This window comes from Urocampus carinirostris, chromosome 6 (genome assembly GCF_059441175.1).
Source record: "Urocampus carinirostris isolate Australia breed hairy pipefish chromosome 6, RoL_Ucar_1.0, whole genome shotgun sequence".
Classification (NCBI taxonomy): domain Eukaryota; kingdom Metazoa; phylum Chordata; class Actinopteri; order Syngnathiformes; family Syngnathidae; genus Urocampus; species Urocampus carinirostris.
The window spans coordinates 29,796,920-29,820,216 of record NC_142354.1 but is presented as its reverse complement, the minus strand read 5'-3'; the positions used below and the strand labels follow the sequence as shown (position 1 = coordinate 29,820,216).

Here is a 23,297-nt window from a genome sequence, read left to right as displayed (position 1 = left end):
TAAGCAGAGTTCTAAATGAACGGGATATCAGGAGAAACACACAGAGTTACAAAATGTACACTCTGACACTGCTCTCTGGACACAGCGCGCTTAAGAGAGAAGTGCCAGCCAATCAGAAGGCGCCCACCCAGGCACCACATGATTGCTCCAGGTGATCCGAGTTAGTAATCATGACAGGTTCGCTGTTGGTTAAAGTTTGTTGTGTGGGTTTTCATCATAAAGTGTGTCAACAATGACCGAAGATTGTTTAACCCCTTAACGTTATAACGGCCCATCGGCGGCTGGACTTTTGATAAACAAATACGTATGTGTACGATGTCACTAGTCACTAAAAAACGTAATGCAACATATTATTAGAAAGCTTAGACTCTTGAGATTCAAGATATGATGATCATTTTAAAATATAGTAGTCATCAGAGAAACATCATGATGAGACGGAAACGAGATACCCAAAAACTATGAAGGTGGCATAACTCACCATTACGTCGCCTTGCCGTGAAAGTGGCTTTATTAAATCAAAGATGAAGATTCAACCATGTAAAATATTTATTCCAAAACACACAATAATGATGACAGATAAATAGAAATCTGCCCCCCAAAAAAATCTGCCTTTTGGACGTTGCTTGTGGAAATTTATTCGTTTCGCTCCAAAACTACCTTTTGAAAATAAAAATATTTCCAATATGGTGGTTAGCCCTCCCCCTTCGATTGACATCTTTCTCTGCCAACAGCTGGGTTTATTCCACAGTCCAGAGCCCACTTTAGCCTGTTTGATAAAACGGATAACGGCCCCAATAAGTCAAAATATCTCCAGTCAGCAGTCACCAAATAGAATGATTATTAACACATTATTTAGTCAACGAAATTTCCAACAAAGGTTTGTGCCATTTTCCAGTGATGTATTCAAATCAGAGCCAAAAATAAGTGTCAAGGCAATCCATGATTCATTTTTACGCACCATTAATCATAATCATTAATTTGACTTTTAAAAAGAGAAGTCATCCATTTACAATTCTTTAACAATGGCTAAAACATTCCCAAAGTAAAATACGAATTTGCAAACATAAGTGTAGAAAACTGGCCGTCTCCAAATGGCCACTTCTGGAAACGCCTAAACCTACTCTCAGAAAAATGTGTAAAACACAATGTTTAGTTTTTCAGATTGTGATCAAATTAGACAAGGTTCCAGGTGAGGCTTTAAGCTATTATCTCACCTGTTTTTCAGGTATGATGCCTATGCTGCAATCATCTGCAGGCATTTATTTGCAAAAAGAAAAAAGCAGCCGAGAATGAAAACCTTCTATTTCTGTGTGTTCCAACTCAGGTTACTCAATGTTAGTAGCACTCGCAGCCATTATTATTTTAGTTTGGACCAAAACATCAGTTTGTTACCTTTCAAAAGAGACCAACACCGCCCATATTCTCCAAACGATTCAAGAATAGCATTTAATTTATTTTGGGTACATCTTGGATCGGGATTTTAGGCGCATTGTACATGGACGTTAAGGGTTAACTAGCTTCCATATAAAGAAAACGGGGTCTGTTGGTGTGACACCTTGACTATAACTGTAGTTAAATTGTTTCTTATATATACTGGACAGAACCAATTGATGTTTTCATTATCACGGCATGCATGAGCGACAAACAGCCCTGCATGTAAAATACAATAAATAAAACCAAGATTCATTGTTTATCGCCAAGTTATATGTACTCATGACGCGAGCTATGGGTTACCGTCTCCTGCTCTAGAGCTTTGAGTTTATGGGTGATAAGTTTAAACTTTAGTAGACTCGCAAAATAAATAGAGAATACATTCATAGTTCTAGACTCGGGTGAAAAATTTAATGTTTAGTAGACGCACAAAATAAGGAGAGAAGACGTCAATGGATTTTGAACTTTCAAGGAGGACAGGGAGAGAAGCCAAGCCTCAGAAAAGAGGTTCCAACATGTTCTAAAAGCCCTCCACTGAGCCATTTGTTTTTGTTAAATCTCCTAGGTTAGAAAGGCAAATCCACTCTTAAAGTTGTGGAAAATAAAAGAACAGCAACTGGTACTCCTGCTATTGGTAACCTGTGAAACCAGTACTGTCTGTAATCCCCTCCCACCCAAATAACGGCCATGAGAGGGATTGGCATTGCTAGGCTGTACTTGCCCAAAACACAACACAGGAACACCTACAACCCAGGTAGTCAAGGGGGATCCATGAACTCTGAACTGAGGTTTTTAAAAGTATATGTGCCCTAAAGGACGTGGGAATCAAAACAACGCACAGCAGTTTGCAATAATAGTCAAAATAAAGAACTGGTATCCAGGGTTAGGTAGGGTTACTTTAACTGGATTACTTTCAATTACTTTTGGATTACTCCAATACCAAATATGCTAATAAAAGACAAAAGAAACTAAATATGAATAAAATGACTAAATCTTGTGCAGGCTTGGGGAGTAACAGAATACATGGAACGGCAAAAATGATGTTGGCAAGCTGTTTCGAATTATTTTCATTTTGTTTCTGTCGCATTTTATGTTAGTTTTGCCGGAGATCAAAGAGATCAAAGCCAGGAGAGAAAGCTTACCACGTGTCGTGAGTCATCATTTTATTCATATTTAGTTTCTTTTGTCTTTTATTAGCATATTTGGTACTGGAGTAATCCAAAAGTAATTGAAAGTAATTACATTAAAGTAACCCTACTCAACCCTGCTGGTATCGGATACAATCTTTTTTGCACCTGTCCAATATTAAAAATCCAAAAACATATCAATTGGTGTGCGAAAAACGTTTAAAGGTTCGTGATTTCAAAAATTAGAAAGATTGTTTGATCATATCTAGGGTCTTATCCGTTCCGGCAATCTGTGGCCAGGACTTAGCTTTTGTGGCTACCTTTGCTTTAACTGCTAACGTCACTTAGAAACTTAATACTTACGATATCACTGTGGATACGGCAGATAGCCGCAAATGCTAGTGTTTTTTCTTTTCTCACAGCCCTTTCACAAAATTCTTCAGCCCAATGAATTCAGAGACTCTTAAGCTTTTCCTGACCCCTGACTTAGACTGACCCACATGCATGCATGTGCAGAAAACTGCTAAATTTAATACAGTTATGAAGAAAAGTCACTTTGATCTGGGAAAATGTACGTTAAAAAGACTCTGAATTTACGGGATTCTTCAAGCTTTCTATTCTATATTTAGTGTACTCTCTCCTAACAACACATATAGCGAAAACTTCCTGTCATTCAGAAGTTAAGTCAGATGTTAATTGGATTTGTCGTCCGTAATTGGAGTTGTCAGTTTCAGCTCGATTGACTTTGTCACATCACTGATTACAAAAGTTGCAGTTTTTCCTCGTGGGTATAGGGAGTGTTGAAGTCGAGAATATGCGTTATACATGCCTCTTTATGCGCTAATTAAGAGCCAAACAGAGATTGGCAAACATATGTTCTTCTCTATATGGAGCTGAACATTTCATAAACTAACCTGATGTGTGCTGCAGGTAAAAAGATACTTTGAGGAGTGCTAAATTCTCATAGGAATAAACATATTTGTCCAACATATATATATATATATATATATATATATATATATATATATATATATATATATATATATATATATATATATATATATATATATATATATATATATATATATATATATATATATATATATATATATATATATATATATATATATATATATAAAAGGTGCATGGAATTAAAACTACAGCAAGGAATAGAGTTGCAAATATAAATAAATAACGCATTTAAATTAAAATAATTTATTTAATAGAAAATAAATGATTATAATGACATCTGGCTTCACCACTAAAATGAATGAATTAATTCAATTGATATTTATCTGTCTTCACTCCAAAGATTCCCCCTTTTCACATGCAAGACATCTAGGGAATAACGTCCTGACTAACTAGACTTATTTTCTTTAGTTGCTGGTTGTTTGGACAATGGCTTTAACCATTACCCTTATGAGGTTTGCCGTAGAACTAAAAACAAAGTACAAAAAAAGTCTTATTACCTTGCTAATCATACAGATACATTCTAAGCTAAGCTAAGTCATGCTAACACCAAACAAAAGTAAATAATTTTGTGCAAAACATTACAATAAACAAAAATCTTAATTTAATGAATCACAATAGGTCTCGTACTTACAAACAAAAAAAGGATACTGTATGCTTGGAGCGTTCAAAAGTTATTGTCTGAGCTGACGTCAGAGTTCTGTGCTTTGCTTTAGTTTTCTTTTAGCAACAAATAATTAACAATAATGAGAAGGCACTCTATGTGTTTCTCAAAGGCAGAACAGTTATCATTTACTTGAAACAATGTATTTCCAATTTTATCAACCGTATTCTACAGGATATAAGGCGCAGCGGATTGTAAGACACACCAGTTTATTTCTAACCAATTTGGAGTTTTTAGGTGTGCCTTGTAGTCCGGAAAATTGGGTACATTCTGTTATTTTTGCTCATCGTGCTGATAGTACTTGACTCGGTTAAGTATTACTTTGTACAAAATTGTTCCAAGATTCAACGATATCTTTCTTTCCCACCTGTTTAAAGGTACTCGAAGCTCTCAGATCCCGCAAACTGGCTGAAGATCAACAGGACCAATGGTCAGATAACGACGATGGCGGTTCTTGATCGAGAGTCCCCGTACGTCAAAAATAACATCTATGAGGCTACCTTTCTGGCTTTCGACAATGGTAAGTCTGGTAAGTGTGGATGTTTGAACAATATATTGTTTTGTGGGGGTTCCTATAGAGGCAAGATGGTGAATAATTATGTCAACTCCGACTAGGAATGGCTTTATCACAGTTTTGGAGTTATCTAAAATAACTCCACATTTTTCAACCTCTGAATATTTATAAGAAAAAATGTTCGTTTGCATGATTCTTTTGCTATCTGTTCAGATCTATAATGTTTTTTTGTTTGTTTGTTTTTTAATTGGAAAATATTTTTTACTACTAGGAGGGGCTAAATAGTACACATTGTCCCTTAAGTAAAACATTAGCGAGCAGCTAATTTTCATGATCTAACATAGTTGTAATAAACAGAATCCAAATCAGGGGTTATCGTGTATGTGTAATAATACCACGAATGAATTATCCATTACATTAGTACTATGTTCACAGGCGAATGAAAGCCTAATACAATTCTGCCCGAGGCGAGAATGAGTCTGATATTACCTGCGTTTAAATCACGTTTCCCAAGAGTATCCAATTAAGTCAAAGCACATAAACAGAATCTCGTGACCACTTTCTATAAAATGAGGTCGTGGCTGGGCCATCTTTTGTCGCATTATCACGCTATTGTGTTAGTGAACTGCACAAAACTCCCAATACAGTAATCACTGGCTGTATTGCGGTTTACTTCTCACTGTTTCGCATCTTCGCCAGATTATTATCACGCAATGTGTTCTGCATTCTGATTGGCTAAACAGTCCCCTAGCCCCTTTTGTGCCTGTGTCTGGCTCTGCGTCAGTAACATTTCGATTGAAGTTGTAGACGTACGTTAACCAGCTTGACGAACCTACATTGTTTAGGCGCTTATATTTTTTAATTTTGAGTTTCTCAACTAAAGGCTTTCGACTGACATAGTACCAAATGGTAGAGGAAGATGCTTTCTGTCACCCACAAAGTTACACATGCTCAAGGAAGGTAGAAGCCTTTTAAAGCTACATTTTTGTTTTCTGATCCGATATTTTTTCTTTGGAAATATTATGATCTTCAATAATTGACACTGCAACCCTTCTATTTCGTTAAGTTTAAATAACTACACTGCAAACAGTATTTTAACAGTATAAAAAATAAGTCTAAATATTTCTATTACAAGTATTCCAGAAAAAAACAAGAATGCAGCAAAAACAAAAAAGCAGCAATGTAACAAGTATTTAATAGATAAATCAAGGTTTCTACTTTGGGATTTTGACTATCACAGGTCCCTTTCGGAATCCAACCCCCACAAAAAACAAAGGATTACTGCATACTTGTCAACTTATACATTTTCCTTGTATTCCATATGTTTTTGGATCATTTTGGATTGTGTACCCTGTAAAACCATTTTACGGGATTTTTTTTTAACTTTGCTGTTATTTAGAGCGATCAGCTCGAATTGGCATCGTCTCAGTCACTGGCCGCAGATGACAACGTCATCGAGTATTGTTAGACAATGGAAATAAATATATACTCTGACATTTTTGTTGCAAATTAAACATAATCGTGACAGGGTACGTTAGAGTAAAACCATCTGTCCAATAGATTAAGTCTGAAAAATCCTGCACTGCATCGTATAATAAGCAACACTAAATTTAGGGCAAGTGGCCAAAGAACTAAGAAAGGAAAGATTTTTTTTAATGTTTTTTGTTGAATGAAATGAATTTGTTTCCACATATTATGATAACTTATGGTTTATAACACACTTTTTTTTACCTGAAAAATAACTCAAAGTTATATACGAGGTTATACGGTTGTGTATTATCGTATTTGTGCAATGATTAATCTGTCGAACAATCGCAAAACATGGATGTAACGGGAATCGTCATTGCCGCGAGAGTGCCGAATACTAACCGTGAGAATTCCAGTTGTGTTGTATCTTAATATACCCCTTTTTTATGGTACCAGAAACAAAAGTTAGAGAATGAAGAAAACAAAAAAGTTGTCCTGAATATATAAATAATTGCAAAAAAGCACAACGAGGGTAACAACTCTTTGCTGTATTTAATGATGAATGGAACTTTGAAGGACATTAAATAAATACATTGCAAACTTTTTGTTGGAACTGTGTTTAGAGTTTACGTTGTCGATAAATTATTTCAATCAAGGCGGCACATTTTCAACAGAATTTGTCACTTACAATGGTTTGAGCTGAGAAAATGTGATACAAATTAATTAACCAATTCTTTTTCAAGATTAGGGTTGCGCATTTTACATGAGTGCACGTTGTAAATGAATAAATATGGTGTCTTGCTGTTAATATTTCGGGGTCATGCTATGTTTGTAAGGTTTATTACCGCGCAATAAAGGGAATTGCAATCATTAATAAGAGCAACAATTGGCTGAGGTTGACATCTATGTTGCTTTATCTAAATGACAGTTAAGAAAGAAATCTTAAGCAAGAATGCAGTTATTTGCATATGCAGTTGTTTATATATTATTTATAACCTTTCCTGCTTGATTGTTGAAGTCACACACTTCAATTACCGCGGATAATGCGAATTTCGAAAGCCAGCCATGTCATGACTTATCCAGAGCGAGTATTGTTCGACCCGTGACGAACGAATATTAACAAATTGAACGTCAGCGTCATTAGCGGGCATTCAACAAAACATACCGTCACCGAAGTATTGTTACCCCGAGGAATGAAGCCCGCCGACTCAGCCCCGAAGTGTTGTCTGTGTATTGATTGCGTTGACACCGGTGTCAATGAGACAGCATTATCCACTTTGGCTGAAATGCTTTTGTTCGAGAAGAGGTAAAGCTTCTTTCTGATCGTGAGTAGGGCGATACCGGGGATTTTGATATCGAGTCGATTAAAGTGAATACACGGTAGTATCAATCAACACCTTTCAAGCCATGAAAGTCAAGTAACAAAAACACAAATACTGTACAAATACCTCAATAAAAGAACCAAAACACATTCCATTGCAGGATATTTTGAAAATAAAGTCAGTGATACAAATAAAGTTTCAATGGTCCCCATGAGTTTGTTTATCTCATCTCATTAGCTGCACCGCTTATCCTCAGTAGGGTCGCAAGGGTGCTGGAGCCCATCCCAGCAATCATCGGGCAGTGGGCAGGGGACACCCTGAACTGGTTGCCAGCCAATCACAGGGCACACAGGGACAGACAACTCGCTTGCTCATTCACACCTAGGGACAATTTGGATCGGCCAATCCACCTGAAATGCATGTCTTTGGAATGTGGGAGGAAACCGGAATGCCCGGAGGAAACCCACGCAAGCACGGGGAGAACATACAAACTCCGCACAGGAAATTCGGTAGCTAGATTTGAACCCACAAAGGAGGTTCCCAAGACCTTACAACTGTACCACACACGCGCTAACCACTGCGCCGCCATGCTGCCCGTGTTTGTTTATATTTACAATAAACAAAGCACACAAATGATTGTTATAAAATAACGAAATAATTAGTCTAAAAAATATATATCAAGATTTTTCTCACAGCATTTTCATGAAAACCACGAAAGTCAAACAAATAAAAGCAGCAATGTAACAAAAATAAAAACACTGTTTAAAAATGTCAGCAAGACAACTAAAATGTCTTTCATTGTGCAATATTTTGAAAATAGTCAGTAAGAAGCCCTTTTGGTTCTGTTGCTGTAGTGACAACTGATGTAAAGGTTTTTGTTCAACGGCTGTATCATGGTAACATGCAGCTCGTTGCCTTGTTCAGCTTTTTCCGTGCGTCTATGTGAATGTGTGGTGTTGCCACAGTAGTAATTCACTTTCGCACACAAATTATACCTGGCACTGTCCTTGTCAGTGGTTGAAAAGAGAGTCCAATGTTAGTTTTTTGGGTAATTAATTTTTTAGCCTTCTGGTAGTGGTGCACACAAAGATTTGGCCTTCTTCCCTCCCTGAAATGCGGGACGCAGCAGCAGGCCACGGAGGAGGAGATGATAAAAGTGTACCTGTCAGTCACAACTCATGCATAAACTTACACAGTTGCCAAGGGTGCTGCACTATCTTTATAGAGAGGCTATGCTTTCAGTTACTGGAGGAACGAAGTATCTATCCCAGGACAACTGGTCTGATCCACGAAGTTGCTTAGTATCAATAACATCAATATTTGGATCAATCCCCCCACTCCTAATTGGGAATGGAAGGACGGTGATTGGGCCTTGGGCATTTTGACAGCAGACCTTTACATTGTTGATGCAAAAAGTTGGTTAGAGAAAGAAGAGTTCTAAAGTAACGCTGATGAGTTTCTGCAGGGAACTCTAGCCGCATCAGTAATTCAGCTCGGCTTGCTGACAGTGTGGTGGAGGCAAGGGAGTCAGAGTGAGGGTTAAAAGACGATGCTCAAGGCAAAGATATAAACCACTGCAGTCTGTTTGTTCAACGGAGCAGCGCGTGTCCTTTTCTCTTCAATGTCTCACTGTTTGATCGCAACTTACCACTTTTCGATTAATCGACACTTTTATTGCGGTGGATATCATTTTTAAGAATCGAAAGCGCTTTCATAGTTTTTGTGTAGAAGGATTGAAATATGCTGAACTGTAAATGTGCATTGTGAGGGTCACTTTGTTGCTCATGCCTGCCACTTCAGCCGAAAGATGAAATTAAATTGTTCAGGATTCTTTATTCAAAAATGATTTTAGATTTGAAAGTCCACAGTACTTATGACAGTTCGTAACAAAACTCAAAAGTGCTTCACTCGCTGCAAAAAATGTAAATTTCTTTTGGCAGATCATTTAATCTCATTTCAGGTGCTATTTTCTATTTTTACAACTTTTCATCAACATTGTATAAAAAGAAAAATAAATACTTGAAGAATACAATTTTTGTATCACTAAGTAATGTCTACATTTCACAGTTTATAATTTAAAACACCATATTTATCAAAAGCAACGGTGGTTGAACAAAAAATAAAAAGGAATAAAAAAATGCAATAGTAATTGAAGTGTGTTATAATAATGATAGTTTGAATAAAAAAGTAAAAATTAAAAGTCTTACTAATTACAGTATATAAAAACAATTTGAATTTGTTAAATTGTTGGCATTGAAATATGGCATTACTTAACTGCAAGTAAAATTATTTGGACATAATCACGATATTTTGAATATGTTTTCTTATTATTAGCTTATAAAAAGTATTACTGAATTTAGGGGTTGAATTATCATAAACTGCTAGTTAGTTTAATTTAATTTCATTGTCTTTATTGTATTTGATAACAACATAGTGAACATAGTTTGCGATGAGATTCCACATGGCACTCCAGGGTAAACACATTATAAAGACTTAAAAGAGAAAAACAAGATTAAAGAATTACAGGATAAATTGGCAAAAATATTTTTAAAGTAGTGGCTTAAGTTGTACAAATAGTGCATTGAAAAATGGTGCATAGTAACAATAGTGCAATGACAGCAACAGGAGAAAATCCAAAATAAGTCGATGAATATGACTTAAGTCCCCATTTTTAAAAGCTTTTTGCACAGTTTCGCGCACATGTTTATGGATGAATGGTTCTTTGGCTTGTTATATATAAATTGGTGCATACCGTTCACTGCATTATTCCCCCGTTTTTATGCTATCCGCCTGCTTCCTCGTTCCAGTTTTCATGGAGCTTCTCTCCCCTCCCCCCTCCAGGTTCACCTCAAGCCAGCGGGACGGGAACGCTTCAAATCTACCTGAACGACGTGAACGACAACCCCCCGGTGCTGATCCCGCAGGAGGCCCAAGTGTGTCAGCGGGCGCGACCCAATTCCAGGATAAACATCACAGCTTCCGACGCCGATTCCGACCCCAACGTGGGGCCCTTTGGTTTCGAGCTGCCTTCCTTCCCTCCGAGTTTACGCCGCAATTGGACCATTACCAGACTGAGCGGTAATATCAGTTACAGTGTTTCATTAATGGCTACCATATTATAATTTGTTCTAGATTGTTGCAACAGGCCAAGGTTAATTTGAAAATAACAAAAATGTTTGCATTTTTTCTAGGCTTATGTGAATTTTTGAAAAACTATGCTAGTAAAAGAAAAGGTAATTTTCAGCATCAAAGACAAAGATGCTATATTTCTGATGAAGAATATGCTAAATTTCGACGTAGGAGATAATGCTAGTTTTCTGCGCAGACAATAATACCAGCTTTTCACACAGAAGAAAATTACGGAAAATCTCCACGCTTAAGACATCGCTAGTTTTCAATGTAAACGTTTATTTTATGTAAGGAAGACAGGACATCTCTCAAAGTAGATGCTAGTTTTTGATATACAATGCTGTGAAAAAGTATTTGCCCCCTTCCTGATTTCAGTGTCGTTTGCATATTTATCACTCACAAATGTTGCAGATCATCCAACCAATTTTATATCACACCGAGACAACCAAATGAAATACAAAATTCAGTTTTGAAATGTTGATTCCATTTATTAAGGGACAAGAAAAGATCAAAATATATCTGGCCATATTTGAAAACATAATAAAAGTCTTCTAAAGTTAATAGCAAGTCGGGCCACCTTTGACGGCCATAACAGGAAACAAGCATTTACGATTATAGGTGATGAGTCTTTCACAACATTGTGGAGCCACTCTTCTTTGCAAAACTGTTTAAAATCTGCCGTATTGGAGTGTTTTCTCGCATAAGTCTGTGGCTGCTTCGCTGCATCAGGGCCAGGACAACTTGCTGAATTCTCGTGTTTACCAGAAGATCCGGCAATCATTTTCTGCCCTCAAACTCAAGCGCTCTTGGATCATTCAGAATGACAACGTTCTGAAACACACTGGCAAGTCCACCTCTGAATGTCTCCACAAAAAAATGAAGGTTCTTGAGTGGCAAAGTCATTTTCCGGATTTAAATCCAATTGAGATCTTTGGTGTGACCTTGAACGGGGCATTGATGCTGGAGAATACGGAAGAGTGGGATAAAATTCCTCCAAGGTGTTGTGAAAAACTCATAACCAACTATCCTGAAAGTTTGATTTTCTCTTATCGCTGCATAAGATGGCCCAAGAAGACAACGCTAATTTTCGTCAAAGACAAAGATGCTAGATTTCTGACTTATAAGAAAAAGCCAGATAAGACGTTAGTTTTGTGTGAAGAGGATTCTAAATTCCAATGTAGAAGATAATGCTAGCTTTGTGCGCAGACAACAACACCGGCTTTTCACACAGAGAAACACAACAGAACATTTCCACAAATAAGAGCTACTTTTCAGTGTAGAAGTTTATTTTATGCACGGAAGACTGTACTTTTCTGGAAAGAACCTGCTAGTTTCTGATATTTTAGTATTAAGAAAAATAAATCAATTGTTAAAAACAAAGACGTCACTGGTTTCCAGCTCAGAAAAAGCGTACAGTTTTGACATAGAAAGACAACAGCAGGAAAAACACTGCTCGTTTTCAATGCACAAAAACAAGACGATGCTAAGAAGATTATTTGTCTGCTTTAAAAAGGCTGACTCTTATTTTCAGTATAGAAGAAGAAAACGCTGTTTTTGTCGCTTGTCAAGAACAATCGTAGCATGACACAAACGAATGATAGCATGCCTGAAAAAGTATATCTTTGTTTCAATATAGTGTGTAAGTCTATTCAGACTACTGTATGGTCACAGCCAACTGGAGAAGAAATGTTTAACCTACATCCAGGAAAGTAAGTATTTACAGGTCTTTTTTACAGCCCAAAATAGTCGAGTCAAGTCAAGTCAAATTCATTTGTCTAGCCCTTTATCACAAAAAATCTCAAAGGGCTGTACAGAGCACAACAACAACAAAATAACTAGTAAAATATAACATCAGCTATATAAGATATTTGCGTGTGGGAAGGGGAATACTTTTAGCAAAATATGGAATAAGCAAATATGTTACTTGGTTTACATAGAATCCAAATGCCAAATATGATTATATCCATGATAATAATATTGTTATGCAAACTTCTTACTCAGGTAAAAAAACTAAAAGGGAGCTAGATACCTAGCTAGAAGAGTAAAAGCCATAGAAATATCCAGACCCAAAATTAAATGACTAGCGAGAGGGGAGGCCAAAATGTAGTTCGATAAAAAGCAAAAAAAGATAAAATGTTAGCTCAATAGCATGCAAAAAAATGTAAAAAAGCTAGGGGATAGCTTGCTAAATAGCTAAAAATGCAGGAAGACAGCTAAAATAAAATTGCATATTTTTTTCAGTCAAGATTATTACAGTTTTAAACAATAAAATGCACTAGATACACATTTATATAAAAAATGCTTTATTAATTAAAAAAAAACATGCTGTGCAAAATAACTAATTACAAATCGAAAAAATGCAGTTACCATCTCGTACGAAAAATAACTACTCGATATTTGTGACTTACTTAACAATAGCTTTGGGTTATTCAAATTAAACTCTTAGACTCCAAACCTCGCTTCAGCAAATTTTCAAATTGTTTTTTCCTTTTTTAAAATAAAGATTTATCATATTTTCCGGACTGTAAAGCACGCCTGATTATAAGCCGCAACCTATAAAAATACATCTTTATGAGATATATTTTTTATATATAAGGCACATTAAATAAGAACTAAAGTAAGAGAAAGGGTGCAATAAAAAAAACCTTGTCAAAATGGAAAATAACTTATTTCATACAACAACGCTAGTGTGTAGCCCCTGTCTAAATTGCTTTCTTGCAATGAAAGGATAAGCCCTTCAATTTGCTTGAATTTTTTAGAAGGACAATAAAGACCATTTTTTCCAGTGTAATTCTGTTTTTATTTGTAGATCCATAGCGGGCATGTCCAAAGTCTGGCTTAGGGCCAGTTACAGCTCGTGACTACACTTTTCGGGCCCGTGCCCCCTGTGATAAAATTGATCCTATTTGGCCTGTCAGTAATATTGACTGAAGAATAAAACAAACTTGTACCAAAAACATTTTTTCACCATTTCACCAGATAATGGCAGAAGCCCTTTGGCGACCTTGCCCATAGATTTCTGTGAGAATTTTAGCCGAGCCCATTTTTGACATGTCGATTGTAAATAAAAAAAGGAAAGTTGACTGTGAAGGCCGCTACTTCCAGGACAAGTCCGAAAGAACTGAGTCTGCCTAAGTCGCCAAGAGACTATGGCTGGAAAAAAACACTGTGAAGACAGGTAAAGAAATTAGAAGCAGCACTTTTTCACAAGACCCTGTAATTCAAATAAAAATGCTACAAAGGAAAGCTATGAGGTTGCGACGCTCATCGTCAAGCACTGCAAACCTGTCACAGAGGATTATTTTTTTTAAAGACTGTTCAAAAAATGTAGCCCACTTTCTGAAAATTTGGACACCCCTGATCTGTAGTGTTTATTTAGTTACAGTGATATATTTTCAGTTGAAAATAACATAATCTGGAGGTAAGCTTGCATGTCACCATGTCCTCCCCAAAAACAAAACAAGCAGAGAAATGCACTCTCCTTTAAAATACAAAATCACATTGAAATTGCAATACATGTCTGAAAAATTGCAATTAGGTTTTTTTCCAAAAACGTGCAGCCCTAGGAGCAAGTCTGTGTAAGGCTAAGTTGTAAATCGCAGCAAATGAAACTAATATATCTGTCACTAGGGGGACGATGGCTTTGATTTCAAAGCAAGTGAACCTTGAACAAAATTTCTTAACAGTGAGACATACAGGTTGCATCCAGTGTTGACACGGGATCCATCATTTGTGACAAATGAGATCCATTCACATCTCCTTGTCCCCTGAGTAACCCATCTGTCAACTAATCCACCCAGATGGATGTATCCCAAAACTCGCCTTGAGGATAAATCCCATCACTTACTTGAATTTTTCTCCTACTGGTGCTCACGTATCAATGAAACTGACTGAAAAATGCTAAGAGTTTTACTGCTGATTGGTCTTTAAACAGGAAAGTAACCTTAATTAATCCATTCCTGGTGTATGCTCTGCAGGTAACTACGCCCAGTTGAGGTTAAGGATTCCTTACCTGGAAGCCGGCGTGTACGAGATCCCCATTACTGTGTCGGATTCGGGCAACCCTCAGCTGTCCAACCGCTCTTTGATCAGAATCAAAGTGTGTCCGTGTGACGAAAACGGGGACTGTAGCGCCACGGGGGCTGTGGCGGCCGCCGGCCTTGGAACCGGCGCCATCATCGCCATCCTCATCTGCATTATTGTACTGCTAAGTAAGTGAAATTGTATCTGGGACATGGAAGCCTAAAACACCAGCACCGTTTTGTTATTTTTCATGCCTGTTGCATATAGAAAGCAAAACCCTACTGCAGCCTTTTCATTCAAACTCCAAAATAGGTACTGGAGCTAGCACCTTCATTATATCTGACAATATATCATATCACATTCTAACAAGGTTTCTGGAGGTAAAGTGAAAGTGTGACATTCTGTCTTTGCTCTTTATTTCCGCCAAAGCTTTTAGTTCTTGTTTGATCGCGTAGAGACGGTAAAGTTCATAGGTGTTTTTGAAGTATACAAATTACTTAATCAAAACCGGGGGGTCCGAGTCCATTCTCTGGGGGTCATTGAGAGCGTTACCTGTACTGATTTTTGCAATTGGGAGATGGAATAAGAGCTTGCTCTGTCCACTCCACGCATCGGCAGTACCTCCGGGAACGGGTGCATTCGCAATGATCGCTGCTTGGCTCTGTGGCTAGGATCTTGACTCAGCCTCTTGGCTGAGAGCAAGTGTCTCGGCCCCTTGGCTTTGTAGCGTATTATGGTTTGACCGATAACGGATAATGGATAATTGATAAAGAATATAGAACCATAAACCTTACACCCCCCCCCCCACCTTTTTGAATGTATACAGTAACAAGTAAGATCCGACTTACGATCTGATCAATTCACGCCCGCATTTAGTTACAACCAAGGCCAGCAGAAGCTAGGTTTTAATTTAATATCTGATACCGCATGTATTTGCCCAGCAAGGCATAAAACAATTTTGGCAGCCAATCGGCAAAGCAATCTAACGCTACACTCAGTAACTCGATACCATATCAGCAGCAGATAGTGCCATTGGTTTATGAGTGGTTGGTCAGAAATGATCCAGGTCATACTTGTTCTACATACGTGGCACTCTAACTTATTATCTGGGTTATCCAGGAAAATGGTTTTAATTTTTTGAAGCTTTTAAATTAAACATCCTGGAATTTTGAATACTTCTACTGTAAAATCAGAGAATATACAAACTTGTAAGTGACTATATCAACTGTCATATCGAGTTGTAATATCACCAGTTGCCGTTAGATGGCAGAGATTATCTATTTTTGCCGACTTCATGTATTATAATGGGGTTAAGACTATTTGCCTCTTATTCAACATGCGTGACATCATGCATTTTTTTACGTGTGAAAGAAAGAAAGAGAAAGAGAGGTGTTTTGTGCCCCTCTTTTGAAATCTGCTGATATCATCTTTCAGCGGAGGTGTGTTCTGTGACCGGTGGGAGTTCTTGTTGATGCTTTTTAAGATAATGTTTTCCAATAGAAGATTCATAATAGGCGAAATTTCATTTGGACAGGCAATCAATTAAATCTCTGGAATGAAACATGACAAACGTATGCAAATCATTAATCATTTGATTCAAAATGAATACTTTTTGGGTTCAAATCATTATTATACAGCTGGAGCGTCTGGTCACTACCTGCGAATGAATGTAATTTCTGTCTGTGGGCCCTCGTGTGCGTGCTCTTGTGTGCCATTTAGGAAAAAGGACGGTTCTTGTGAATGAATTGTGGGTCTTTTGAGGTGTTGGCTGAGTTGGTGATTGGAAAAATTTAGGTGAAATGCACCTGTGGCAGTTCGGGCCTCTCTATTACCAAAAATATCTTAAAATCACATCTTAAACTGTCAGGAAACGAGTGCAGGTCAGCTAAACTCAGGGTTATGGGATCAAACTTTCTTGTCCGAGTTAAAAGCCGTATTTTGTACCAGCTGCAAACTTTTGATGCTAGACATCGAAAGACCACAGAGTAAAACATTACAGTAATCTAGACGGGAGTTAACAAACAGCATGGGACGGGAGAGCCTTGGGCGAATCTTCACAATGTTACTTGGATGGAAAAGAACTGTTCTATGAATATTCTTAACGTGTAACCGAAACAACAGATCAAGGTCAAATGGGAAACTCTTAGTTATATTATATTTGTTAAGTTTCAAAGCAGTTTTTGAGAACGAGTCACAACATTAGGCTGGACTTAATATTAACATTGTAAAAACATTTCAGTATTTACAGGCTTAAGAGACAAGAAATGCAAGTTTTAAACCGGGATCACAACTCTTATAGATTGATGTCAGCCCATACCTGTCCCAATGATGTAATTATGCCACCATTCCCTCGTAGGCATGGTCCTGTTATTCGTGGTGTGGATGAAACGCAGAGAGAAGGAAAAGCAAGCGAAACCGCTGCTGATCGACCCCGAAGACGATGTCAGAGACAATATCCTCAAATACGATGAAGAAGGAGGAGGAGAGGAAGATCAGGTACGTCGTCAGCCAAAATCATAAAAGGCTGTTATCAGGCACCGTCAACTTTGACATGGAGAACACAAAACTCCCATTAAGTTCTCAAATAAAAGCGGGAGAATAAACTCCCTGGTGGTGCACAATTGAACAAGACTTGGCAAATTGAGGTCAGCGCGAACGCGTGTTTGCTTTGTATGGAGCAGAAAATGCTTTTCTCATGGCAAGATAAATATGCTTTCCGTGCAGGAATATAGGCTAGTGGTGGACTTTTATCCCGCCGTTGTGGATGAACAACACAATCTGAGTATGCGCATGCTGCAGTACTATTTTTATCTCCAGTTTCTTGTTGCAGTTATTCAAATGTAAGTCTATATAAATGTTACCACGTGAAAAAAAAACATGCATTTTACAATACAGTAATAAGCCTAAGTAGCGACCAATTGAGGGCAACAATGTTCCCGTCTCGAGAGGGTGCGTGGGTAGGGAAAAGCGGTGTAAAGAATATAAAAGGGTTTGAACTATGAGAATGCAATGTTTGTCTGCCATCATGTTGTGCTTTGATGCATTTTACACTCTTACATATGCTATGTAAAGATATTTTTTTAAAAACAATATCTGTAACTTTTAGATAATGGGATCTGTTATCCACTTTGTTTGTGTTTTCTTAATGTATTTGGGGCGGCAGTAGCTCAGGAGGTAGAGCGCTCGTCTTGGGATCAAGGGATACCAGTTCGAATCCCCGCTTGCCCGTGTTACATGTCGAAGTGGCCTTGGGTAAGACACGAACCCCTAATACCCCCAATAAGCAGGTTAGCGTCTTACATGGCTGCAATACAAGGCCGCTATTGGGAAATGTGAAGCATACTGTAAAGCGCTTTGGGAAGTCTTTGACTTGAAAAGCGCTATATAAATGCAGATCATTTCATTTTATATTTTTTGCCAACTTGAAATGCAAATGACGAGTGCTACAAGCAGCATTAACTTAAGTTTCACAGTTCACGGTTTTCGCAACCCCCTGTAGTCTGTGTTGGGTAAGTACAGCCTGGCGGAACCCATCACTCTCCATCCCTGTTTTGCTCCCCCACTTGAAACAGATACAGTACTGGTTTTCATGGTTCTCATAAGTAGAACCTTTTAGATCTGACTAAGATACAGCACCTTCATCTGGTCACCGTAGTTGTCATTGTAAAGCGTCCTCCGGCTCTTCAGGGATGAGCCTGATCTTGGAATTGACGGGCAGCAGCCCAAGCAAATACGCACAGTATGCTGCAGCCCAATTGTAAGAGATAAATATTATATAAACTCTTTGGTGGGAGTATTACTCAAGTAAAAGCACCTATTTTGGTTTTAATCTACTTCGTGGTAGCTGCAGCCCTGCTAACGCCATGCTCCCCCGGCTGTCTCCCTCGGCGGACTGCAACTCCCACTCCGTAGGCGTGGTTTATTATTCGCCAGTAGGAAACAGGAAAAGGAACACACACATACTAGCGCGACTTCACAATAAAAGGATACAAGATAGAGAACCGTATAAAAGAGGAAATTAGACTGATGTTTGAAACGTGACTCGTGTGTGTGTGAGAGAGATTGTGTTTATATTTAGGAATATAAAAAAGGTTCATTGAAGTCTGTGAAATGCACATATCAACTTTACACCATCGCAGCACACTATGTCCCCAGAGCTTCTGGTATGTGTTTGCCAAAACTGATAAAAGACCCTAAATATAGGTTTTTAAACACCTACATTCTGTAACACCCCTCCAATTTATGCCAGGCTGTACCAAGACACACCACAAGAAGGGTTGCACCGACGACTAAGGCGCTTAAGTAATCCATAAATCGTGAACTGATTTAAAACTGGAATAGATAAATAATTGACATCCCCTTATTTTACATCCAGGATTTAATTTCTGGTGTAAAAGGTGCATTTTTTGTCCTTAGATTAGTACTCGGTAAGGATTTTGTCAACCTAAAGCCAATTGAGGTTGCAAAATTCAATGAGCAGTAGAAAATTACTGACAATACTTAGCTCAAAACACAACAAAGATGATCATGGTTTAGCCCTACAAGTTATATAAAGAGTTTTATACGTTATCGTCCCACTTCACTTCACGATTGGAAGCTAAGTTTTTAATTGTCGTCCATTTCCTTCACCAGGACATAGTAAAGATTGTTTATCACTTTTCTCCCCATTATGGCACCTTTACCGTATGAGACAGACTTTGCGAAGCGGTTCTGTGCAAGCTTTGCTCATTTATCTTTATGTTTTTTCCATTTTTTAAATCCAGGACTATGACCTGAGCCAGCTCCAGCAACCAGAGTCTTTGGACCACATCATCAATAAACCGGTTGGAGTACGCAGAGTGGACGAGAGGCCCATCATCCCTGAGTCGCAGTATCCCGTCAGGCCGAGTCTTCCCCACCCTGGAGATATTGGAGATTTCATTCATGATGTAGGACTGAGTAAATACTACCTTCATTCTGTTTGAAAAATATTCAAAACAGATTAGTGAAAAACCTGGCAATAAATGGGGACAAAAATGACAAAGTAAGGTTTTCAATAAGTACTTGTTAGTACTTGTTAGCCGCAAGGTTAGCGTGAGTAGCCTTTGGGTTATTTCTATACTTTGACCTGCTGCCTTACTTTTCATTCCAAATTGGGACAATATGGAACCTATTTGCAAATATGATCCACCCGGATTTAATACCACAATAACATACCAGTAATTCTACAATAACCGTTGTGCTGTTATTATGCAACTAGAATCCAAATTTGACATTTGACTGTGTGAATGAGCGGGTGAATTGTCTGTCCCTATGGGCCCTGCGACTGGCTGGCAACCAGTTCAGGGTGTCTGCCCGAAGACACCTGAGATGGGCTCCAGCACCCCCGCGATCCTACTGAGGAAAAGTGGCGCAGAATTTCAATGGATGGGCTCTCAAGGTTGAAACTTTATTTGAAATTAAATGTCAAAAACAGTCTTCTTAGAAACTAATGGCCATTCAACAATAATGACCCTGAGACCAAAACAATGGTAGATAACAATAAAATAAATGCAATAATAAGAAAACATATGATTGGATTTAAATATATTTCTTGTATATTAAACGTTTTTGGAAGAGGGAATTTATGTAATAATGGGGCATCAATTACTACCATAAATTCCGAACTATTAGCCACACCTGACTATAAACAATCGAGTTTAAAGGAAAAAACACGTTGTACATACATAAGTCGCACCGGTTTATAAGCCGCATGTGCCCATGTATTCTGTGAAAACACCTCGGCCATCTGCTCTCTGTGACTTTAAGAATGTGTTTCAGTTTAGGCTACCTGTGTTTGTCACCACTGAAAGCTTTTTTTTGACTTTTCACATTGCTCCAGTTCTTCCCGCTGCCGTTCACCAAAATTTCTCAATGCAAAGTTTACGTGAAGAAGCTAAGGTTCCTTTTTTATCGACCAGCTTGATGGCTTTTACCTGGAAAGCTGCGTCATGTGCTTATCTTTTTTCATTTTCCTGCGTGTACAAAGCCGGTCACGTAGGTTTAACTTCCTCTTTATTTTTATTGGCGGTTGTGATTTAAGTCTTCCTCGACACTACCTGTCTCACTCCCGTGGCGGCCATTATAGTAAGAATGCATGCATTAGCCTCATCTCTGCATAAGCCGCAGGGTTGAAATTGTATGACAAAAGTTGTGGCTTATAGTCTGGAAATAACAATATATGTTCACCCTGTACCATTGTATCTGTTAGACTCTGAAATTATCGTAGTTACCGGACTATTAGGCCAGGAATTTGAAAGTGTGCCTTGAAACCCATTGCTCCATATATACTGCAAAATACAGTGAATGAGATTGAAAATGTATACAGTAATTATAGGTATGTGTTACTACTGGTTTTATAGTATACTTCCGTATTCGAGCAATGATTAACTAATCGATTATCATCGGCACAAACCACAATTGTTCAATTGTGACATATGAAAAGGCATTAGAGCTTATCTTATGATCACACTTTTTTACTTATGGTGTAAGAAACACTGATTTGTATAGTGCATTGTGATAGGTTAAGCAATCTCTCCACTTCTTCACCTGTGCGTCGATAACGTCGGGAATACAGAAACTCAAAACAGAAAGTCTTTGAACAGAATACTATACAAGTTGTTCTATGTACCTATACATATTAAACTAAGGTCATTGACACACAGTTGAAGGAGTATAGACTGTTTAACCAGAATGCACTATGCCTATCATCGTTCCTGGTACTATGAGTATAAATAGTGTGATAATGAGAAAGTCTAGTAGATTTTCATAAGTCATCTTTTTCACTAGTGGTGTAATGGTAAAGTCTCAGCACCCTAACTGCCGCGATTTGGTTTCAATACCTGTCGCAATCAAAATGTACTATTGACTAATTAATAATTGCTTTATTATATACCTTAAGTATATTAATAGACCTACGGTAACATGGTAGCTCTATTATCTCAATTTCGCCTTATAGTTCAGTGTGCCTTATGCATGGAAAATATATGACAAATGACTATTTTTTGGGGGGGTGCCTTATACCTGTTGCACCGTATAGTGAAGAAAAGATGGTACTCACAATGGTAGGTTAAGAAAATAAAAATGTCTCACTATCATGTCTCCAGGGTCTCCGGGCAGCAGACAACGACCCTACGGCACCCCCCTATGACTCCCTGCTTGTGTTTGACTATGAGGGCAACGGTTCAACTGCCGGATCAGTCAGCTCGCTCAACTCCACCAGCTCAGGTGACCAGGATTACGACTACCTCAACGATTGGGGGCCCCGCTTCAAGAAGCTGGCCGACCTCTACGGTAGAGGGGACGATGACTGAGAGCGAAGAAAGGGGGGTGACGGGGGACGGAGCCTGGAATCCGGAGAATTGGATACTCCTTGGAAAAGGCTTAATTTGTGGACCCTTACACGGGCTGTAAATGCTCACCGAAAGTCCGGAAACGTGAATTCCACTGCAACTGAATTCTGGCTTTATACAAATTTGTTGGGTATCGTTCTTCTTTTATTTGCGTCGTCGTTCTCTCACCGTGCTGGACCCTGCACTCCCCGGGGACAAAATCAAGGCGGTAGTGAGAGACTCTTACTGGAATTCAAACTCTGATTGTTTAAAAAGAAAAAAAAAACACGTCTTGCTTTAGTCTCAACGCTGAAGAGAATGTTCCCGGAGGGGGTCACCCCCCCTCCGCCACTCTCTTGACTTGAATTTCCTTAGAACAGAAGCACTGTCATTTTTATAAAGTGCCTTTTGTGGTGTGTTTTATTTTGTATTGGACTCCTGCAATCTCAGGATCGGTGGCCATTCATGCAGTACAGGGAAAGGTCTTTTTCTCTAACCGCCAACCCCTTTGAGCTGACTTTGCCTGTCACCCCTTACTCCCCCAAGGAAAGAAAGGCACAACCAGGGCATACGCTAACACGAAGGCCTGAAAATGTCTCTTCAAACGAATTGTTCAGCAAAGGGGCTGCTAACGTGATCTACCGGGGACTAGTCACTATTGTGTGACATGATTATTGGGGGGTTGTAAATTGGCGCAAAACCTGCCTTCTTTCCCCTCTGTAAACGAATTTCGAGGGAGCCTTGATGTTGAGATGCTTGCCTGCCCTGTACGGTTGTTGTGTCGCTTTATCCACAGTGTAAAGCTTCTGTCGGCATGATGTGAAGAAAGTTGGGGACCCCGGAAGACTCCCGATGGAGGTCCATGACGAGCCCTCAAACGTTATCGACACCTTTTAACATTCCCGTTTTCTACAGTTCCAACAACAATATTGAAAGGTGCATGATTTTTATTTGGAAGTTTTCTTCAAATCACTTGTTAGTATGTGGTGAGAATGTGCAAAATAGTCAACCGAACCTGTATAAATATACTCTGTATAAAGACACCAAGAATAAAAAAATGACTGTAACATGCATCGTTTTTCAGTATTGATCACATCTTTGCTGCTTTTTTTTATTTTATATTATTACAAATCATGTGAGTAGGTTATTGGAATGGAATTACACACACACTCTGCCTCAATCGAAATGTAGGCCGTTATAAACAAATCGTTTTGAGATGACTTTCTGATTGATTTTTCTATTACTGGTGGATTAAACCATTTAAAATCTTAATAGAACTGGGACACACAGTGAAAAAAGGAA

General features: G+C 38.3%; 1 protein-coding gene across 2 annotated transcripts in view; it reads left to right on the top strand.

The window, feature by feature from the left end:
- The window catches only part of cdh4 (cadherin 4, type 1, R-cadherin (retinal)), a 323,086-nt gene extending 300,020 nt beyond the window's left edge, over window positions 1-23,066 (top strand). The window contains exons 11-16 of one of the 2 annotated variants that reach the window (XM_088338690.1): window positions 4,573-4,711; window positions 10,336-10,572; window positions 14,601-14,834; window positions 17,003-17,142; window positions 19,410-19,574; window positions 21,771-23,066. In XM_088338690.1, coding sequence (XP_088194816.1) covers window positions 4,573-4,711; window positions 10,336-10,572; window positions 14,601-14,834; window positions 17,003-17,142; window positions 19,410-19,574; window positions 21,771-21,977 — 1,122 coding nt within the window. In that variant the 3' untranslated portion in view covers window positions 21,978-23,066. Of the gene's footprint in view, window positions 1-4,572; window positions 4,721-10,335; window positions 10,573-14,600; window positions 14,835-17,002; window positions 17,143-19,409; window positions 19,575-21,770 lie in introns of both variants that reach the window. The other variant, XM_088338689.1, reaches the window with a different exon arrangement.
- Window positions 23,067-23,297: the final 231 nt, after the last annotated feature.